A 21,066-nucleotide genomic window follows, 5' to 3' on the forward strand; every position below is an offset into this window, starting at 1 on the left:
CTACAACTCAAGAGTTTTCTGAGAGGCTACAGAAACTGTTTTGTACAGAAGGTTTCCTATTATACACATTTTTCAGGAATTTCTTCTGTTTTCTGGATAAAGTGCAAGCTTATGGAAAAGCCTGACCCTCTTAAGTGTCTCTGATCTCTGGTGACAAATGCAAGGGCACAGGCAAAGTCATATGCGTACCCAGAGCTGGCTGAGCACCCAGCAGCTCTCACATGGCTGAGTGTGTACAGAAATCTGGACAAAAGGCCTTTTCCTCTGCTGTTGTCTAGCTGTGATATACATCTATTTTCCTCATCATCACATATTTGAAATCTGACTAGAGATAAGCTTTTGATGTATCTGCAGTTGTTCTATTCTTCCAAACGAGCTGTTTTACATTTTGTGGCCTACAAACCTTCTTAGATTTAAACAGAAAGAACTGCTGAAGAAAATTTGGAATCTCTCATTTCCAACTAGTCAATAAAGGGCACAGAGAAGCTATTTTCAAACAAACTTGTATTGTGCAAGTTCTTTGTTTGTTATTCAGCTTTTTAAAAAGTACTTTGCCCATTGACAGGAAGGCCAGAAGACCATTCACAAAATTTTACTTTGTGCACTTATGTCATCCAAACCAAGGATTAAAAGACAAGCCGTACATTAAAAAGTACATGGAAGCTGAAGAAAACAGCTTCTCCCAAGAGCTTCTGAATTCTTCAGATCACAGCTCTGGCACTTTTAAATTAAAGCTGTATTTGTTTATTTACTTTTACCATCTTAAGTGCATTACCTCTGGCAACAAGTCTGGGATAGTTAGAACTAAGCAGTCATGTAAATTAGCACGCAAAACAACTAGGTGGGAACTGAGACTTGGTATATACAAATCCCTAACTTTCTCAGATTCAGCATTTGTTTTAAGAGCATTTGTCCCTGGTTACTACTTTGTTTGTGAAATGCACGTGACAAATTTGCAAAACACTGTGAAAAACGAAGAGTGAAATATTCCTGTGAGTGCATTGATAGGGAAGTTAATTGCATCCAAAGCTAAGTTAGAAGAATGTCTTGGGATTTCATAGCACTGACTATAACAGAACTCAAGAAGTTTTTAGAAAACATCTCTATGGCTCTAAAAGCCATTGCACTGTAACTTGCTAGCATTTGTTTGCCTCCCTGAATCTTACCTGCAGATGAAAAAGTGAAAAAAGCTGACATGAAAACCAGATAAATATCTACAGAAAACAAGCCAAATCCAAAGATGTCTTTCAGCAAGTAAGAGGGGAATAGCAGAAGCAATCAGAAGGGCAAACTCAGTCCCCTTGGTTTAATAGACCACAGATATTTAAGCTTTGAGCTGAACTGCTCCCTCCACCACACAAGGCAAATAGGAGACATCTGAGCACACAGAGCAAACAGCCTGGGAAAATCAGAGCTTTGAACCACCTTGCACTCACCGCTGCTTTGCGTCCTTGATCCTCTTCTTCACATCAGCCTCCCGGCGCATGGTTATTGCAGAGTTTTGTACTTGACGTAGCATCACCTGCAAACAAGCATGGTACAGTAAAATTGCTGCTCTGAAATTAACTAACTCACTTATATGATTTTTCCCCCTTCAAGGAGATACCAGAAATGCTTTAAATTTAAAGAATTCACGAACAGTGGAGGGTGACAATCAGCACATCTTTACGCTTAGGGCAGCACTTGCTGCTGGGTTGTTTAAGCAGCTGCACAGTTGCTTGGACAAAAATGTCTAAATGTAACTAAACATCTCAGGTAATTGAAACCAGAGGGTAATGGAAGCACAGGGAAACAGCTAGGGTAATTAAATATTGTTGTTTCCATTAGATGCCATAGGAAGTATAGTGACTTTAAGCTGGTGTCACTTGCTGACTCACCTGGCAACCCTGCAAGCCCTTCTCCTACCCAGCAGCGAGCTGGGCCTCAGCCTTGCCTGTGAAGGGCCGCAGCCCGACTGGGAGGAAGCAAACAGCCCCTGCCCTAATACTTTGGAGCCAACAGCCAGAAAGCACCCAATTTTACCTCTGTTCAAGTATCACACATTTCTCAGGCCTATTCTACAGAGGCTGACATCAAACAAAGCACCTGGGGGCTGGGAGTGGCCTTCCCACTCAGGATACATTGGAGGTTGTGGGCAGGCTTCCCACTTGGGCTGGAAACCAGATGCAGATGTTGAAGCACATCCAGTGGTGATGAGATCACAGAGCTGCCTGAACACTGCTGGCAACTCACTGCCGGCTGAAGTTGCCATCTGCTTAACCTACACACCGGGTGCTACCACTGCCTGCTGACTAGCCAGCGCTGCTCCAAAACCACCACTCTGAACCGTCCCTCAGCACCTAAAATGTCACACGCTGCCAAAGCACGAGGCTTACCCTGGACTCCCGCGTGAGATCCCCTCCTAGGCGCAGCTCAAGGGCACGGGCTTTACTCTCCGCCTCACGAGCCTTCTCCTCCGCTGAAACACACAGGGGAAAGGATGAAGTCAACCATTCAGTACAGACAGCATATCACAACGTATTCGCCTCAGGAGACTGATTCCCAAAGAGCCTTTGCTGGACTGACATGTACAAGGGTACAAAGGTAACACAAAAATGTACAAAATAAAACCTTACGTATGAGAGGGCACCACTGACATGCCATCTTAAACTTGCTCAGAGGTCGCAGTCAACACCAGCATAGCAGCAGGGCTAAATTCTGCAAAAGCTTGCTTAAAGGAAGGATTCATGAGGAAGTCCACGAGGAACTAGAAAGAGTAAGGATGCGAGTGGCTCTGCCTGCTCTGCCCAGAAGCATGAAGGCAGAGAAAGGCTCTCACAAAACAGACTGAGTTCAGGCTTGAAAAGGAGTTACAAAGAGGTAATTTTCTTGCAGAGATGAAGGGAAAGGACTACTCTCAGAAACACTTTTATCTTTGATAATTGCTAAATTTTTGCCTGGAAAAAGACAAATCTGTGCTACACACAAAATAGTGTTCTGAAAGCCCATCACTACACCTGACATTTGCACACACGAAGTTTACCACTTAAACTCCCCTTTTCGCTTCTTGCCCTGACTACCAACAAGATCACACGGCAACAGGTACACATCATCCTCGTATGGCTTCAGATTCACTCAGTAAATTTCATTTTCAGCAAGGAGATCCTTTCCTAAAGTTGAGACTCAAGGTGCGTAGGTAAATTAGCACGATGTACCTTGCATCTCCATGCTCTCCATCCAAAAGGACACTGGCTACAACCCTCTAATGTTCCTTTTCAGGTCAGAAGCCTGTTCTGCTCACAGTTGTACAAGAATTAGTTGAGTGAGTAATCATCCTCCATCCCACAGACTATGAAGTCCACAGGGGTAAATATGGACAGGCAAGTAATGTTCTGCTTGGACAGGGAAAGTCAGAGCTGCAGCTGCCACCTCCAAGCATCCGACTTGGGCACCTGTGCTGTGGAAGCAGCACTGACCTTGCCGTGATGCTACTTGTGATTGTTTCTGAGCGCAGAAATTTCTGAGAGACGATGCAGCCACACTGTGGCCTTCATGAACTGGAGAGATTTCTAACAGAAATAGGCTGGTATAAATAAAGTAAGAACGGAAATGTTTACATGCAAGATGACTAGAAGAAACAATAAAGCACAAGTTAGAAGAGTGGCATGTGCTAACAGGCAAAGACACAATTTGGAAATACAGCTGGTACGTGCTGAGGGATGGTGTGGCTTACACCAAGGTGAGCAGCAGGCCTGCTCCCCTGTAGCAGGAGGGTCGCAATGTGGCTGCAGCACACTCTACGAGCCATCTCCCTCCCTGCTCTCCATACAGGGAGACAAATTGCAGCTGTGAGACACTCAAAACAAGGAAACACAACCAGAAGCGACCTTGCCTAAGATTTACGGAGGATGAGGTAAGCAAGAAGATGACAGGACAGCAATTGGCTCCTAGAGATTACCAAGCACCTCTCCAAAAAGCAGCACTCAGTTGCCAACCAGAAGGAATCCAGATGCTGTAGCCAGTGTTTGATAACCGATATTCACTGTCCTCTGTGCCATGGTCAGCATTACTTGTGAAAATGCACATTTTTGGTGTGTGCAGGTACAGGAATGCAAATAGGCACAGTCAACTTATTAGACCATTAAAATAAAAATCACCTTTCCCCTCTATGCAGTGTTCCATCTGAATTTTGTTCCACTAATTCCCACAGCAGCACGCTCTAGAGGCTCACAGCAGCTTATCAAGCAGGTCACAGCAGAACTGCACTGTGCGACTGACTTCATCATCAAGAGACCACTTCGCTAAATGTGAAAACACAGGAGTTTGGAGATTGTTTAAAACACTTGGCCCTTTTAAATCAAAGCTTGTACGGTAGCAGCTGGTGGGCTAAATGCAACTGTGTCTAGAGGGAAGAACACAGCTGTGACCCAAAAGGGCACAGGTCAAACCTGCTCCAGTAAAGCAATGACAACTGAGAAAGCATGGCTGACAGGGAATGACTCAGTTACGAGTCTGAGGGTTGAGGCCCTCCCTAATGGGCAAAAATGCATGCCCTAAGCGGGATGACGATCATACAGCAGCTAGAATCCAGATTCACGTCCTCCCAGGGGACGACAGGCATGGCATACCCATAGTACTGCCAAGCAAGTCACTGGACACACTAAAACACTCCGGACTAATATCCAGTGCAGAATACAGCTGTTAATGACTTTCGGTACTGGACACCCATGTAACTCCTCACCTTTTCTGTCTGCTTGCTGTTCAAACTTTGTAAGAGGATTTCCCGAAACTGGCAACGCCATACCGAGATGTCTCAGTGCAGTCTTGGTTCAGAAATACACAGAAAGCAGCTGATGGTCTTTCACAGCTACCTTGCCAGGAATGGTACTTTTCTCCTGTGTCCATATGCTCACTTAGGGATGTGGATGCTACAGCTTATCGCACAAGCCAGGGAATGAAGAGTGGTTTTTCCTCATCTTGAATATATGTATGTCTTCACTCCTGAGGTGTGGCTCTTTTTGGATATGCCAAAGCCATGTCACCAATAGTCACAGCTGCCCATATGTCTTTTTTTCTTGTTTTTTCCCTTCCTCACTACAGCTATTTTTTGGTTATCATGACATTTTGGTTCAACAAGCTCATAAGCTACTTCCAGAGACTCATCAATCCCTCAGTAGAGTTCTACAGTATGATGGATTCCAACACATCCCTGGCAAGCAGACATGGCATACTGGAACTGCTGTTAGCTCAGCTGAGACCCACCATTGCTCACAACACACCTCTTGCTTTGAAAGGGAAAACTGCAAATCATTCCCTGGTGAAGATCCCTCCTAAGAGTGGTGTGCATCTTCAAAAGAAAACATATGCTGGATATTATGAGTAACTAATCTTTTCTATCAATAGCAGAACAAGAGAACTTGGTTGTTAAAGATTAAATTCCTTTTCCCAGAAGCAAAGAAATGAGCTCTGTGCCACTGACGCTGAGGTTAATGCTACGAGAATGTTTTAGTCTTGAAGGCTTCATGCAATCAAACTTTGCAGAAAACAGTCTGAGGTCTGCTGTGAGTTTTCATCACCATGTTCAAAGCCCTTTGCTCAGCAATCACTCATTGGGACACCGAATGGCAGTACTCTTCAGTGTCAAGACACTAAAGCTCACCTTTTAAACATCATGAAGGCCTCACGGACTGCTGCAAGAAAGAATCTCTAAATCATGCTATTTGCACCTTCTTGAAGGCAATGCAAGTGTGTGTGGAACGCCTGCTTTGGCTATAGGACTCAACCCAAAAAACAATCTATGAGGACTGAGGCGCAAGATAAAATCTGCTTATACTTCACAGTTTTAAGTCTGTCTTGTTAGGCTGGACTTCATAAAGGAGGAATAGGGGACACAGCAACTTACACAATTTTATTTTGGTGCTTTGCTTTGGGCAGGGCCAAAATCATACTGCCTTTAAAGCCTCTAAATAGGCTGAACGTGGCACTGTCACTTGCAAGCTGTAAGGCGAGCCGTAGGGGAAGAAGACCGGTGTGGATGAACCGGGAACTATTGTTGAGGCTCCGGAAGAAAAAGAGAGTCTATGTCCTCTGGAAGAAGGGACAGGCTACTTGGGGAGATTACAAAGAAGTTTCTAAGGTATGCAGGGAGGAAGTTAGGAAGGCAAAAGCTCAGCATGAACTCAGATTGGCCACTGCCGTAAAAGAGAACAAGAAATCCTTTTACAAATATATCAGTGGTAAGAGAAGAAATAAGGAGCATTTACACCCTTTACTTGATGCAGCGGGGAATGTGATCACTGAGGATAAGGAGAAGGCTGAGGTCCTCAACGCATTCTTTACTTCTGCCTTTAATAGGCAGATCAGTTATCCTCAGGGCACTTTATGCCCTAATCTGGAAGTCTGGGATGCCAGGCCAAGTACACCCCCTGTGGTACAGGTGGAGACAGTTAGAGAGCTCCTTCTCCATCTGGACTGCCACAAGTCCATGGGACCGGACGGGCTCCATCCTAGGGTGCTAAGGGAGTTGGTGGGGGTGATTGCTGAGCCGCTCTCGGCCATCTACCAGCGGTCCTGGTTATCTGGGGAGGTCCCGGAGGACTGGAGGCTTGCCGATGTGACTCCCATCTACAAGAAGGGCCGTAAGGAGGATCCGGGGAACTACAGGCCTGTCAGCCTGACCTCAGTACCCGGGAAAGTTATGGAGCAAATCATCTTGGGTGAGATCACTCGGCATATGAGTGGCATCCAGGGGATCAGGCCCAGCCAGCACGGGTTCACGAAAGGCAGGTCGTGCTTGACCAACCTCATTTCCTTTTACGACTGGGTGACCAGACTGGTGGATGAAGGAAAGGCTGTTGATGTGGTCTACCTGGACTTCAGCAAGGCCTTTGACACGGTCTCTCACAGTATTCTCCTAGGGAAACTGGCTGCCTGTGGACTGGGTAGGTATACCCTTCTTTGGATAAAGAATTGGCTAGGGGGCCGTGCCCAGCGGGTGGTGGTTAATGGAGTCAAGTCCAGCTGGCAGCCTGTTACAAGTGGTGTCCCCCAGGGGTCGGTACTTGGGCCCATCTTGTTCAATATCTTTATTGATGACCTAGACGAGGGGATTGAGTGTACCCTCAGTAAGTTTGCAGATGACACCAAGTTGGGTGGCGGTGTTGATTTGCCTGAGGGTAGGGAGGCCCTTCAGAGGGATCTGGATAGGCTGGATCACTGGGCTGAGCTGAATGGCATGAGGTTCAACAAGGCCAAGTGTCGGGTCCTGCACTTTGGCCACAATAACCCCATGCAGCGCTATAGGCTCGGAGCTGAGTGGCTGGAGGACTGTGAAGAGGAAAGGGACCTGGGGGTGTTGGTTGATGCTCAGCTGAACATGAGCCGACAGTGTGCCCAGGTGGCCAAGAGGGCCAACGGCATCCTGGCCTGCATTAGAAATAGTGTGGCCAGCAGGAGCAGGGAGGTAATCATCCCCCTGTATTCAGCACTGGTGAGGCCGCACCTTGAGTATTGTGTTCAGTTTTGGGCCCCTCACTACAAGAAAGACATTGAAGCCCTGGAACGTGTCCAGAGAAGGGCAACAAAGCTGGTGAGGGGTCTGGAGCACAAGTCTTATGAGGAGCGGCTGAGAGAGTTGGGATTGTTTAGTCTGGAGAAGAGGAGGCTCAGGGGAGACCTCATTGCACTCTATAACTTCCTGAAGGCAGGTTGTGATGAGCAGGGGTTTGGCCTCTTCTTCCAGGCAACAAGCAGGACCCGAGGAAATGGCCACAAGTTGTACCAGAGGAGGTTTAGATTGGACTTGAGGAAAAACTTTTTCTCTCAAAGAGTGGTAAGGCACTGGAACGGCCTGCCCAGGGAGGTGGTGGAGTCTCCGTCCCTGGCAGTGTTCAAGAGGCGGCTTGATGAGAAGCTACAGGATATGGTTTAGTAGCTGTGGCAGCAATGGTAGTGGGAAGACGGTTGGACTAGATGATCTTATAGGTCCCATCCAACCATGTGATTCTATGATTCTATGATTCTATATCTGACCTGCACACACATGCACAAGTACCTAGAGCAGCTCTCACACAGCGAGAGAGGATATGTGCCTCTAATTGATTTATTAAGTTGACTCATTAAATCTACCAGAACATATAGGTCAACATGTCTTACAACTTCCGAGATTTCTGCTCTGTATGTTAAATTTGTGCAAATTTAACACAATTATATGCTATATTTATATGCGTATGTAATTTCTATATGCTGAATATCCAATAATGTCAAATTTGGTTTATCCTGAGTAGTACAGGAAGATTAGAGGGACAAAAAAAAAACAAGAAACAAACCAGGGCTCCCTTGCAGATCCAGATTTATCACTTTACATCAAGTAACAGAATAAAAATCTATTTTTTAACAACTGCCTCAACAGGGAAGGAGCAGGAGAACAGAACCAAAAGCTAATGATATGCAAAACGTGAAAGCAGAACTGCAGGGTAACAGGGTGGCAGCTTAGCCAGGCTTCAGATGGAGCACGGTCAGACATCTGTGACTCCAAGGGTTATTGCGTGTGCATATTCCTCAGAGGAATTGCTCTTAGGGAACAACGTATGTTCCTTCCATTGCATAGAAGTTGAGGTCATCTGTAGTTGCTGTAATAACTAATTTCCTGAGCAACCATAATGATTACAGAAACAAGCAATTTCAGGTCATATCCAGCAAGGCAGTCTCTTTCAGTCCTCTCCTTCACTAGAGCAAAATCAGGATGCATGCATACCCCGAAGACTCACCTATCCTCGCCATGTGCTCTGCTTTCTTCACCTCTTGCTCTGCACGGGTCTTGAAACGGTTTGAAGTGTATTTGTACATCCTGTGATGATCAAAACTTATTAATCAGCAAACTCAGCAGTAAGGTCAAACCAAGATTTCATCACTGCATGAGAGAGCAAGGTCTCCACACGCTACTCCACTCTTCTCAATATTCAATAAATGGAGAAGGAGGTTTATGTATCAGGAAGTAGGCATTTTTGGATGCAGTTAGGCAAAAACTTTCAAAGTCAGAGATGGTTTAGTAGTGGCTGCAACCACAACACCCCTTATTCTGCATTAGCAGAAATACACCCATATTCTCAGAGGAAATCCCAAGGTTTAGAGGAATAACTTCCTCAGAAGCAGAAAGGAGGAGCAAAAATATATGGAAAAACTTTAAAAAACCTCCAGTTACAGATAAATAATCCTTCCTTTCGCCTGCAAACACCTGCCCACAGGTGCAGTCTGACAGTGCAGGGATAGCTCAAAGCCTCTAAGTGTCAGAGCAACTCTCTGAACAGAGCTTCAAGTTTCAGCTCTAAAATTTCAGGACATTTCTGTATGCTACACATTTGACTCACAACCTTGTAAACTTGTGCCTGAGTTGCAGTGGCTTGTTTCAGCTCCCCTATATTGTAACATGCCAAGTGCAGTTCACAATCTGACTGACTACTGCAGAGTGAAAGAGGCAGAAGCTTCTGAGTATGAGTCACATATGCAGAGGTACGTAATCGGGGAAGAGGAGACGACACCAAGAAGGATGTTCAGATCCTGCAGGAACTCGAACCACCTTAAGACACAAGGGTTTGGATGTGTCGAGGCAAAAATCCCATCCCAAATCACTTTTGATGAAAAAAATATACCTCTCCAGCATTTAGCCAAAGCAAAAGCCACTAGAAATGCTGCTTCTACAGAGAGAGGCGGAAACATATAAGGACTAAGCCTTGACGGATCAACTCATTAATGTAGGAGGAATAACATTTAGATGCCAATGAGAGACAAGATCCTCCCAAATGGTAGATAATCTATCAAGATCCATGAGATGAAAAATTACATTTAGGTATGTTTCTGTGGGCAAGCACACACCGATGTCAATACTGATGTCAGAAATAGTCTCACCAACGGAAATCCCTTGCTCCCAAATCCAGAAAATTCCCACCACAAGCACAGTCCACTTAAATACATTTCTGCATTTACTAAACTAATTTTCTGCAACTCATAAGAATCTCCTCACTGGGAAAAAAGCAGGAAGGCGCTAACTCTTCCAGAAATCGCTCAATAACCATGTTAGGAGATGCAGAGTCAGGTTTGTGATGGCGTAATCTCCTCAGATCTACTTAAGGGTGATTAAAACTACCTGGGGCTGAGAGAGAGAACACATTCTGAAAATCAGACTGCTTTCAACATGTTAGCATAATTAAATTACGTCATCCACATCCCACCTGACTTTCCTGAGGCAAAACCAAAAAAAACCCAAAAAAAACCAGAAGCGAAGTGAAGCTGAATGGTATCAGCACACCCAGCTCGTGAGATGGGGGGACCTGAAGGGGACCTTACAGACAGCACCTCCTTTGCAACAGTGTGTAGCCCGAGCAATTGCAGGGTGTCCCAGACAGGCACTGTGAGCCATCACTGTGCTCACCCTCCTGTCTCACTTTCTTTTCCAACACCAAATGACCAAATGACTGTGACTTCAGTCACAGCCAGGAAAGCCCCTGTTCAAGTGGTCTGGAGCAGCATATCTAGCAAAGATACATGGAAACAGGTCAGACAGACAAGAAGTCTGCAGGACACACTAGTAAAACACTCTTCCAGCTTCAAGATGTTCATTATGACTGCCTTGGAATGCCCTCGTGAAGGGACACACTTGCACATGGCGCGGCTACTTCCATCTGTACGGCCTGCACTGCTAAACAACCAGTTACTGCGGGACGGAACAGATGGAAGCAATTCTTCAGGAGACACAAGCCATTCCCAGGGAGGCTGGTACTGTACTGGTACTTCACTGCAAGCACTGGTGAGAGATCTGCACAAAACCAGTCTGCCCCTGCCAGCAGGACGTTACAGGCTCCAGAAGGGTATGGAGAAGTCTCTACCCACAGAAACACAGCTTCCAGAAAGGGCAGATGACAAAAAAAAAAAAAAAAAACAACAAAACAAGTGCCCTGCTCAGGAGACAAGCTGTTACTCCTGATGAAGAACACTGCAATGGCCGCAAAACCCCGATTTTCAGTAAAGACACTTTAGGGTATTTACCCTAAAGCCTACAATGGATTTCCAGTCTTTTTTCCCTAGCACCAACACATTAACCCACAGACAAGCCACTGCACAAGCTTTTCCTTTAGAGATGAAGGCAACGTGACTTACAGCCCTACTGTAGGAGGGGAGCCACTACCCCTCAAAACAATCCTCCTGAGAGATCTTGAAAACAGACCAGAGGGCACAGAGACAAGCGGATGGCTGTACCTAACAATGTTCAAGGTAAGGCATGAAAGCACCACTTCAAATAGAAAAGACACCTGGCTCAAAGTTCACTAAGAAGTATGCAAAAAGACCACAATCAGGAGTCATTTGTCAGCTCATCATCAGGTAGTGACCTGTCCTTTCCATGCCAGGCTGGATTATACTAGCCTTCCTTATAAAACCAACAAATGGATGGACAGAGGTGTCTCCATACTGACAGATTAATGACATTCCCTTACAGTAGTTTACTGGCCTTTATCAGGAGGATATGAATAAAATTAACACCTGTTTAGGCTCAGGCATCATGAGCTTCCCCAAAGACTAGCAAAGAGCCCTTAAGTACGTACCACAGGCAGCATATCATCTACCTGGGCTGTAAGACTGGAGAACCTTCACTGCCTGGTCCTTGCTGGACCAAAAAAGTTCAACTGTTACCTGGCCTAGGCTACTGAGGCTCTGCAAAAACCAGCTATGCTAAAGAGCTGAGCATCACTGCTGCATCAGCTGTCCTCTAAAGGAACACCTTAACAGGAGTACACTTCCCCCATGTGACTCCCTGTACAAGTGCAGGGGAGTAGTATTAACCCGCAGAGCACTCAAAATCCAGTAACGAAATGGGGATGCGTGAGCTCTGGCTCCAACTCTAAAGGGAAAATCCAGGGCATAAACAACTCTTTTCAGCAGGTTCAGAGAGAAAAAAGGAAAAAAAAATCACCTATAGCTGTAAAAGCAGCGTAACTCCACTCTCAGAACGGACTGATTTACTGGGTTTTCCTTGGGAAAGAGCCCTCCAGGGCAGACTAGGCTCTGCTCAGGTGTCTGAAGGTAAAAGATTGAGTTTCCACAACCTATTCAGGACATAGTGTGGGCACCTACCCCAAGGGCTGTGCTGGCTCTCAGAACCCACGGTGAAGGCTTTGACGGCTCATCCCAGCGGCCAGGCGGCTTCTGGAGCCCAGATCTGGCATCAGGAGTCTGAGACCAGAAGGAAGCAGTCTGGATACTCTCCATAAAGACCCAGTAAGGCTACAATAATTGCACCAAGTCCAAGAAGATCTACACTGTGCTCTACAGGAGGGCTTTGTTTGTAGAGTCTTTACTACTTTGTTGTAGGAGTGGGGGTTTTAAATGTAAGTATTTTTACAGTGTTGGGGAATTTTTATTGACCTACCACCATAAGCAGATCTACAAGGAGTCTGCAAAGATGTGGTACACACAGATTTGTTAGACAAACCTGCATCAGCACTGATCCTGTGAGCATCAGCATGGGGCACCTTAGCCCAGCGTTGGGTTCATCCTCCAGCACCAGCACTGCAACTGGTCCCTGAGCACTTGGCATTACACCATTGGTATGAGACAATACTGCAGCACTTCTTATCTCATCAGCCAGTGTAACCCGTTTTGTGGTTGGGCCTTCTTGTCCTCCATGCTAGATAATTCCTTGGTCATTAACTGTCATTGCTAAGCAGTTACAATTTTAATTTCTCCTTCTACAGCTGCAACTATTCCCCAAAACCAATCAAAAGCAGAAACAGAACTGGTGATAGGGATCCAGAAGAGCTGCTGCCTAAATTGTCTAAAAACACTGTCTCTTTTCAACAGAAAACAGTCCTATGGTATAGAACAAAATTCTCATATCCCTCCCTAGACATTGATTACTGACCACTTGAAAAAGAAGATACTGGCGCAGGTGAACATCTAGGGTGACCTGGGCCGTGTGATATTATCACAACAATGCTAGCACCATCCCATAGTGTTGGGATCCTGTCTTTGAGTCTCACAAGAAGCTGTTCTCTGATGAAATAAAAAACTGTGTGCTCTTCCTCTGCTTTCTCTCCATAGTACTTTTGTTGGACTGTGGCACAAGAGGAAGCAGCACATGGCACTCACATGCAGGTAAAACACAGTCAGAGATTTTCTACCTAGCAAATCAGGATTTACAGTGGCAAGTCAAGCTGCACCTACCAACTGCCTTCTACAATGAAACGACTGGCTTCGTCAACAAGGGGAGAGTGGACATAATCTTCCTTGACTTCGTAGGGCTCTTAGGGCAGCAAGCAGTGGCATGACATCAGACTGCAGTTAGTGAAAGTACCTGATGTGTTGATAGCGGGCTCGTACTATTGAAACACTATTGCAATCCAAAACAATTATTAAAACAATCTGCAAATACTCTATAAAATTACTACTATTTTCTTAAGACAAACTATGTTAAGGTATCTAGAATGCAGCCTGTGTGCTCCCAGAAAAAGAAGAACACTGTTGCCTCAAGCAGACTTAAATACACATTTTCCTCTCCCCTGCCACCCTTACAACCTTTTCCAGTTCCTGTTAAGCCAACTGGCAGCACATCTCAGCTCACTTTCAAATTTTTTGTTTAAGGGAATTTAAAAGGAAGACAAGGGAAGGTATTTCCCAATCTCTATTCAAATCTAGATCAGTTATATATAAAAGTTTATTCTCAAAGCAACTGTTTCGAAGTGCTCAGTCCAGTTTCTTTTCAGTAATAATTCTAACACCCACCATGTGTATTTCCTTGTCCTACTTAAAAAAAACCAGTTACCCAACAGTTTTGTATGGATATGGCATTTTGAACAACCAGTATCTTCATTTGTTTGTTTGCTCTGAAAGCAAGCCAAATTGCACAAATTACTCATGTGATTTTCAAAGGCATTAGATTTTCCACTACCTACCTGTTTTTTTCATGATGTCAATACCACACATCCCATTCTCTTATGATCTGTTTCTGCGGCTTTAACATGGAATTATGCAGGATATATCTGGAGAGCAAAATGCTACATCTATTCCACAAGCAAACTCCAAAAGGTCCTACACATCTGTAGACTATGAGTCCAAAACTTACCTGGGCTTGTACAAGCAGCATGACAGTCGTTTGGTTTGAACTTTGTGTCCATTTATGAAGATCCTCATTCTCGGATCAATATAAAGCACCGCAGCATAGGCCCGGAAGGAGCGGCGCTCAGGCTTTCTGCAAGAGAGGGATGCTTACAGAGACTGAGCAGGTTGTTCAGCATTCCCTTGTAGGACTGCCAGCAGGCACTGTCCCAGAAGGGTCCATGTAGCCCAAAGAGGATTCCATCTATTCAATGTCTCTTCAGTCAGAGTGCTCATCTTAGAAGCTCTTTCAGTCTGCATTCTGCTTCCTCTTTCCTTCAGTTTTTTCCCTCTCATTCTCCTCCAATTAAGAAAAGCCATGTCATACTACTGTCACAGACCCTTCTCCTCTATCCAAACCAAATAAATCAGTTTCTCCAGGGACAAAACTTGTAAGCCTGTCACTTCCCAATAAACTGCTACTCAGGAGACAAGTGACCAACAGAAGCACCTCCCCACGCTGCTCTGCACTACCTCTGATATATTTTAAGCACCTCTGGCAGGATTCACACCTCATGCAACTTTAGCTGTTACCATCTCAGCTCATAGCCATCTATTGCAAAACATGCCAAAGAGACCACCTTCAGCAAGAAAGCTAGGTAAAAGAAAAGGCCCTTCTATTTTAATTACCATGCACCTACATTAAGTGAGGCTTTTCTTTCAAATTTTTTCTACCTATGTCTTCTACAGAGATTTTCTATTGAGTTGTACATTTGAAATACTTTTACAGAAAGTAAAGCATGTATTACTGTAGCTTGAACAGAATGCTCTGAATACAGCTGGACAATAAAGGTCAAACCTACGAACTGCCCCACTTGCTAGTGTGTTCTCTTACGCTTTGGTTACTCAGGAGTGTGCTCTGACAGAAACTGCACTGATCACACAGAAATGATATCACAAGGCCAGGAGGAGGAAGCTCTTTCCAGTGATCAGTGGTAACCACAAAAGCTCATGCATATTAGAACCCTGGAGGCCCCCAAGGAGTTTGCTGCACCTATGTACTCAATAACATCAAGCTAATATGAACAGAAATAGCTAGGTTTGCAGTGTTTGAAATTGTATTTCTATGGGAAATTCAAGCACCTCAGGGAAGAAGTGTGTAATCTCATAAAAAGGTAAAGCTTGCTAGATGTGCCCATGGAGCTCTAGGATTTAATCAAGCATTTGGCTCAGTTTAGCTCAGTTTTTTCTTTTCAGCTACAAGTGAATAACCCAGCAAACACTCAGCTCTCCCTGAACAGGGGCCTCCAGCTGCCCTCTCAGCACATCCTCCTTCCTCCTCTGCAGGAAAGTCCAGGAGCTGCTCCTGCTCCCAGAAAGATGTGGTGACATGTCCCACTGGCATCCACCCATAGCATTTGCTCGTGGAGGCTGACCTGTGCAGCACCTTGTGTTTTGCCGGGGTTCATTTAATCACAAAACTGAACATCAGTTTGAGAGCACCACAGACTCGAGACCAGCTGTCATTCTGACATTAAAAAAATCTTTGATGAGTGTAGAAAACTAAACCTATAGCTTAGGGCTCCTTTGTTTTAAGGTGCCTAAAGAAGGGCATCAAGTTTGCTGCTTGACTGAACTGAGACAAGCCAACACAGGCATTCACGCCAAACACGCCACCTACGGTGGGCCATTTACATGCATGAACTCTAAACTGCTAAAGAACAAACTAAAGATCTTCTAAATTCTCCAGCTCACCATAGAAAGAGAAGCTTTTAAAAAACACATACACACAGTATATAGTCAAACCCTACACACCATTTGATCAGAGCCCATGGGCCCGTAACACCCATCACACTTACGTTCCCTCTGGCGGTGTTTCTGCCATCTGAATGTCTCGGGGGTCAGAAGTCACATCCAGCTCTGGCTCTCCATTATCCATTAGTTTGAGATTAAAGATGATCACCAGGGTGCCTGAGCAAGTAACAAGTTGATCAGATGAATCCCAGGCAAACCCCAAACACCTTGCCCGTGACCTGCACCATCCATACATACCTTTCTCACCACAGATCTTATTAAACTGCTCCATCACTTCCTGTTCTGATTTGAAAGGGGAATACTTATAAATAAGCTCTGTCTCAATAGCAAACTTCTCCATGTCGTCAGTCACAGGCTCCCGGCTTCGTGCATTCCAGGTGGGCAAGGGAACAATGACCTGCAAATTGTATCACACCAAAAGCAACTCAGGCTCACCCACTCCAGTCAGTTCCTTCTGCGGATCACAGCCGAGCGACTTACACCTTTTGACAGCCCCCTCAGTCCCTGCAAGAGTTCTTCCTTGTTTTTCAGTGGTGTGCACATCTGTCAAATGCCCAAGGACTCGTCTTGGCTAGCCTCTGAGTTGCCTTCCTACAACACCTAGTCGGAGACTGAACCATTCCCAAATTGCCTGTATGGTACCGGCTACTCACACACTCAATGTCTTTTTTCCTCTCCTCTTGTAACAACTTAATACTAAGGAAACACTCAAACCTTGCTTCTTTAAAAATGTCAACCTTGGTGCTAAACTTCTCTCGTGATCTCAAACACCCTTCACTCATATTTATCCTCATCTCACTCTTCATTATTTTTTATGGGACTCTAGTAACGTTATTGGTGTTTTTTGCCATTTAGAACACAAACATGGATAGAATTCTAGACTGCAGCCTGACTGCCTATCAAGGACAGCGAGTCCTGTCCTCACTTCAGAATTGAGGTCAAGCCAGAATTTCCGTCTCCAGAGCCATTGTGGGAACTACATCACTGTTCCCAGCTTGCTTCAACCATCAGCTGGCCACTAGCAAGCCCTGTTCCCTCAACAGCTTCTTTGAAGAGCTCCCTCCACTATTACAACGGAAAATGCTTTCTTAGATACTAGCCCAGTGCAAATTTAAAATTTTTCATTATTGGCCTTGCCTGGAAAATACTTATGCTTGAGCACAAAAATACTTCCGTGTTAAGAGTCTGGATGCAGAACAACAACGTCTGAAATATCTGTTAAGATATACAAGTTTTCAATAGGTAGAACCACACGGATTTTTTATTTACAAAAAGATCCACGTCTGGAGTTCATGACCTGTGGGTAGCAACTTCAATCATGTCTTTAATTCTAATCAGAGAAATAAATTTAAATACATTTCAAACTCAAATTTTGTGGCAAAAGGAAAGTGCAAGATGTTGGGGCATGTCCCCAACTCGGCACAAGCAACTTTAAGTGACTGGAGCAAGCCCTTCAAGCTTGCTGTAGTTTAGGGAGACCTCTCAAACAGAACTAAAACCAAAAGGAAAAAATCTTTGATGACTTTGCAGAACCTCTACAAGTATATCACCAAGAGAAAACCATACACTGATCCAACCAGAGTGGCAACCAACACCGACACAGATGACTCCTGTGAGAGCTGGGGAAGTTCAGATGACACAAGCATTAACTGCATTAATTCATTACAACAACGTACATACAAACCTCATCAATGCCTTCTTCCTCATGGAACGTCCGTGACAAGAGGAGGCAAGTCATGGTGTTGTCTTTCCTCGTGAACAGGATAAAATCCTTCCCAATGCGCATGGGACCCCTGGAGACAGATTTCAGGCTGCATGTTACACCTGATGCACAACAGTTTCTAGAAAGACCACATTACTTGAGTTTTCTTTCACTGAGCTCAATTATGAGATGCCAAAAACCAGGTAAGCTAAAAGAAGGGCTGAAACAGCAACTACCATTTCTCTCTAAACATCTCATTCCTTTCAAAAGGCATCTCAATCCGGACACTTTCATAACATTTCAAAACACTTAACACTAGCCACAATTAAAAGGTGCAGAAGTACAGTGTGGCTTTCCAGGTTCATACCATGTAGAAAGTTTTTTTAAAAAACATTTAAATCTAAAAAAGATTACTAAGGTGAGATGTGACAATAACCTTTAAACCGGAGAGACATGGGTTTGACAGATGGAGCACTCGGTGGATAAGGAGTTGGCTGGATGGCCGCACTCAGAGAGTGGTGGTTAACGGCTCAATGTCCATGTGGAGACCGGTCACGAGTGGCGTCCCTCAGGGGTCCGTGTTGGGCCTGGTCCTGTTCAACATCTTTGTCGGTGACACGGACAGTGGGATAGAGTGCACCCTCAGCAAGTTCGCTGACGACACCAAGCTGTGTGGTGCCGTGGACATGCTGGAGGGGAGGGATGCCATGGACAGGCTGGAAAGGTGGGCGCATGCAAACCTCATGAAGTTCAACAAGGCCAAGTGCAAGGTCCTGCACGTGGGTCGGGAGAGGGAGGGACTTGGGGGTACTGGTGGACGAGAAGCTCAACATGAGCTGACAATGTGCGCTCGCAGCCCATAAGACCAACAGCATCCTGGGCTGCATCCCCAGCAGCGTGACCAGTAGGTCAAGGGAGGGGATTGTCCCCTTCTGCTCCGCTTTGGTGAGACCCCATCTGCAGCACTGCATCCAGCTCTGGAGCCCCCAACATCAGAAAGACATGGACCAGTTGGAGAGGGTCCAGAGGAGGCCATGATGAGACAGCTGGAGCAGCTCTGCTGTGAGGCCAGGCTGAGAGAGCTGGGGCTGTTCAGCCTGGAGAAGAGGAGGCTCCAGGGAGACCTGAGAGTGGCCTCCCAGTGCCTAAAGGGGGCTGCAGGAAAGATGAGAGGAAACTCTTCAGCAGGGCCTGGTGTGACAGGACGAGGGGTGATGGTTTTAAATGAAAAGAGAGTAGATTTAGATTGGACATAAGGAAGAGATGTTTTACACTGAGGGTGGTGGAACACTGTCCCAGGTTGCCCAGAGAGGTGGTAGATGTCCCATCCCTGGAAACGTTCCAGGCCAGGTTGGCCGGGGCTCTGAGCAACCTGATCTGGTTGGGGATGCCCCCTCCTTGCAGGGGGGTTGAACTGGATGGCCGTTAAAGGTCCCCTCCAACCCAAACCATTCTGTGATTCCAAGATGCTATAAAATATGTGAGCAGAAATTTAAGTGAGAAATTGAATGCACACTTCATTTCGCTGTACATAGAATGAATAGCAGCAGACAAGCTCTGGGAGAGAGATAATTTATTTCCTAATGTCTAACTGGAAGGACTCATTGACACTTCAGCTAATGCAACTTAGCAGCTCGTTGTCATGAAGAGACAGTCTCATCTTCCTCCCCTCTCTCCTATCCCGAGCAGTGCCTTCCCCACTTCTCTTTTACCCTATTACCCAACTTGTTCAAAAAACCTTAACAGAGAAAAACTACATTGCATAAAAAGGGTTAGTGTTCTGTCAGTTCAGTTCTCTTTAGATTGGTTTAATGCAACACCAAAGCTCACCTTTTGCACGTTTAGGCTTCAGTTTGCATTTCTCAGCTCTAATAAAGTATATCTCTTGCTCAAGGTTAAGAATAGGACAGAGATCTGTCCTGGAAGTGCACAGGTAGGATCTAGGATCTGTCCTGCACTGCAACTGGATCAACAGCAACTCAAGATCCCTTACACTCAATTTTCTACTTTCCCTCCAGATTATAGAGTCCCACAGATTTCCCTGGTAGGATGCATATAAATAATCAAGCCACATGGAACAGCATAAAGCAGAACAGTCAATCAGAAAAAGCCATAGAAGCCCTTTAACTTTCCCAAAGACATCAGTTCACCACAGCAAACATCCTTCTTTTTCCTAGCAAATCCCCTCCAATCCCCTGGGCCCCACCTGAAAAAAAACCCCGAAAAATCACGAACGTCGGACGATTGGTCCCACACCGAAAGTGCCAGCCAGTCAAGCTCTTGCTGCTCCTCCCCGGCCATTGGCAGTGCATCTAAAGCACCACAGACATCGGGGCTCCGGGCTTTCCCTGACGAACAGGGATTCGACGTTTACCACCAGCTGCACCTGGGCGCCCACTGGAAAAAAACTTCTAAAAATCACGAACGTCGAACGACTGCTCCCACACCGAAAGTGCCAGCCAGTCAAGCTCTTGCTGCTCCTCCCCGGCCATTGGCAGCGCATCTACAGCACCACAGACATCGGGGCTCCGGGCTTTCCCTGACGAACAGGGCTTCGTCATTTATAACAAGCTGCACCTTGGCGCCCACCGAAAAATGATCCCGAAAAATCACGAACGTCGGACGATTGCTCCCACACTGAGAGTGCCAGCAACTCAAGCTCTTGCTGCTCCTCCCCGGCCTTTGACGCCGCATCTACAGCACCACAGACATCGGGGCTCCGGGCTTTCCCTGACAAACAGGGATTCGACGTTTACCACCAGCTGTACCTGGGCGCCCACTGAAAAAAAACCCCGAAAAATCACAAACGTCGGACGATTGCTCCCACACCGAAAGTGCCAGCCAGTCAAGCTCTTGCTGCTCCTCACCAGCCATTGGCAGCGCATCTACAGCACCACAGACATCGGGGCTCCGGGCTTTCCCTGACAAACAGGGCTTCGACGTTTACCACCAGCTGCACCTGGGCACCCACTGAAAAAAAACTTCTAAAAATCACGAACATCAGACGATTGCTCCCACACCGAAAGTGCCAGCCAAGCTCTTGCTGCTCCTCCCCGGCCATTTGCAGCGCATCTACAGCACCTCAGACATTGGGACTCCGGGCTTTCCCTGACGAACAGGGCTTCGACGTTTACCACCAGCTGCACCTGGGCGCCCACTGATAAAAAACCCGAAAAATCACGAACGTTGGATGACTGCTCCCACACCGAAAGTGTCAGCAACTCAACCTCTTGCTGCTCCTCCCCGGCCTTTGACGCCGCATCTACAGCACCACAGACATCGGGGCTCTGGGCTTTCCCTGATGAACAGGGCTTCGACATTTACCACCAGCTGCACCTGGGCGCCCACTGAAAAATACCCTGAAAAATCACGAACGTCGAACGATTGCTCCCACACCGAAAGTGCCAGCCAGTCAAGCTCTTGCTGCTCCTCTCCGGCCATTGGCAGCACATCTACAGCACCATAGACATCGGGGCTCCGGGCTT

At 45.9% G+C, this 21,066-nt stretch overlaps 1 protein-coding gene across 1 annotated transcript in view; it reads right to left on the reverse strand.

Annotated features, from left to right (window-relative positions):
- Positions 1 to 17,665, reverse strand: part of LOC104480301 (ATPase MORC2-like) — a 32,324-nt gene extending 14,659 nt beyond the window's left edge. The window contains 7 exon segments of the mRNA XM_086752584.1: positions 1,437 to 1,522; positions 2,376 to 2,458; positions 8,748 to 8,827; positions 14,093 to 14,218; positions 15,924 to 16,035; positions 16,117 to 16,276; positions 17,564 to 17,665. Coding sequence (XP_086608710.1) covers positions 1,437 to 1,522; positions 2,376 to 2,458; positions 8,748 to 8,827; positions 14,093 to 14,218; positions 15,924 to 16,035; positions 16,117 to 16,276; positions 17,564 to 17,665 — 749 coding nt within the window.
- Between the last annotated feature and the right edge of the window lie 3,401 nt (positions 17,666 to 21,066).

The sequence above is a fragment of the Chlamydotis macqueenii genome, chromosome 7 (genome assembly GCF_036417535.1).
Source record: "Chlamydotis macqueenii isolate bChlMac1 chromosome 7, bChlMac1.mat, whole genome shotgun sequence".
Taxonomy (NCBI): domain Eukaryota; kingdom Metazoa; phylum Chordata; class Aves; order Otidiformes; family Otididae; genus Chlamydotis; species Chlamydotis macqueenii.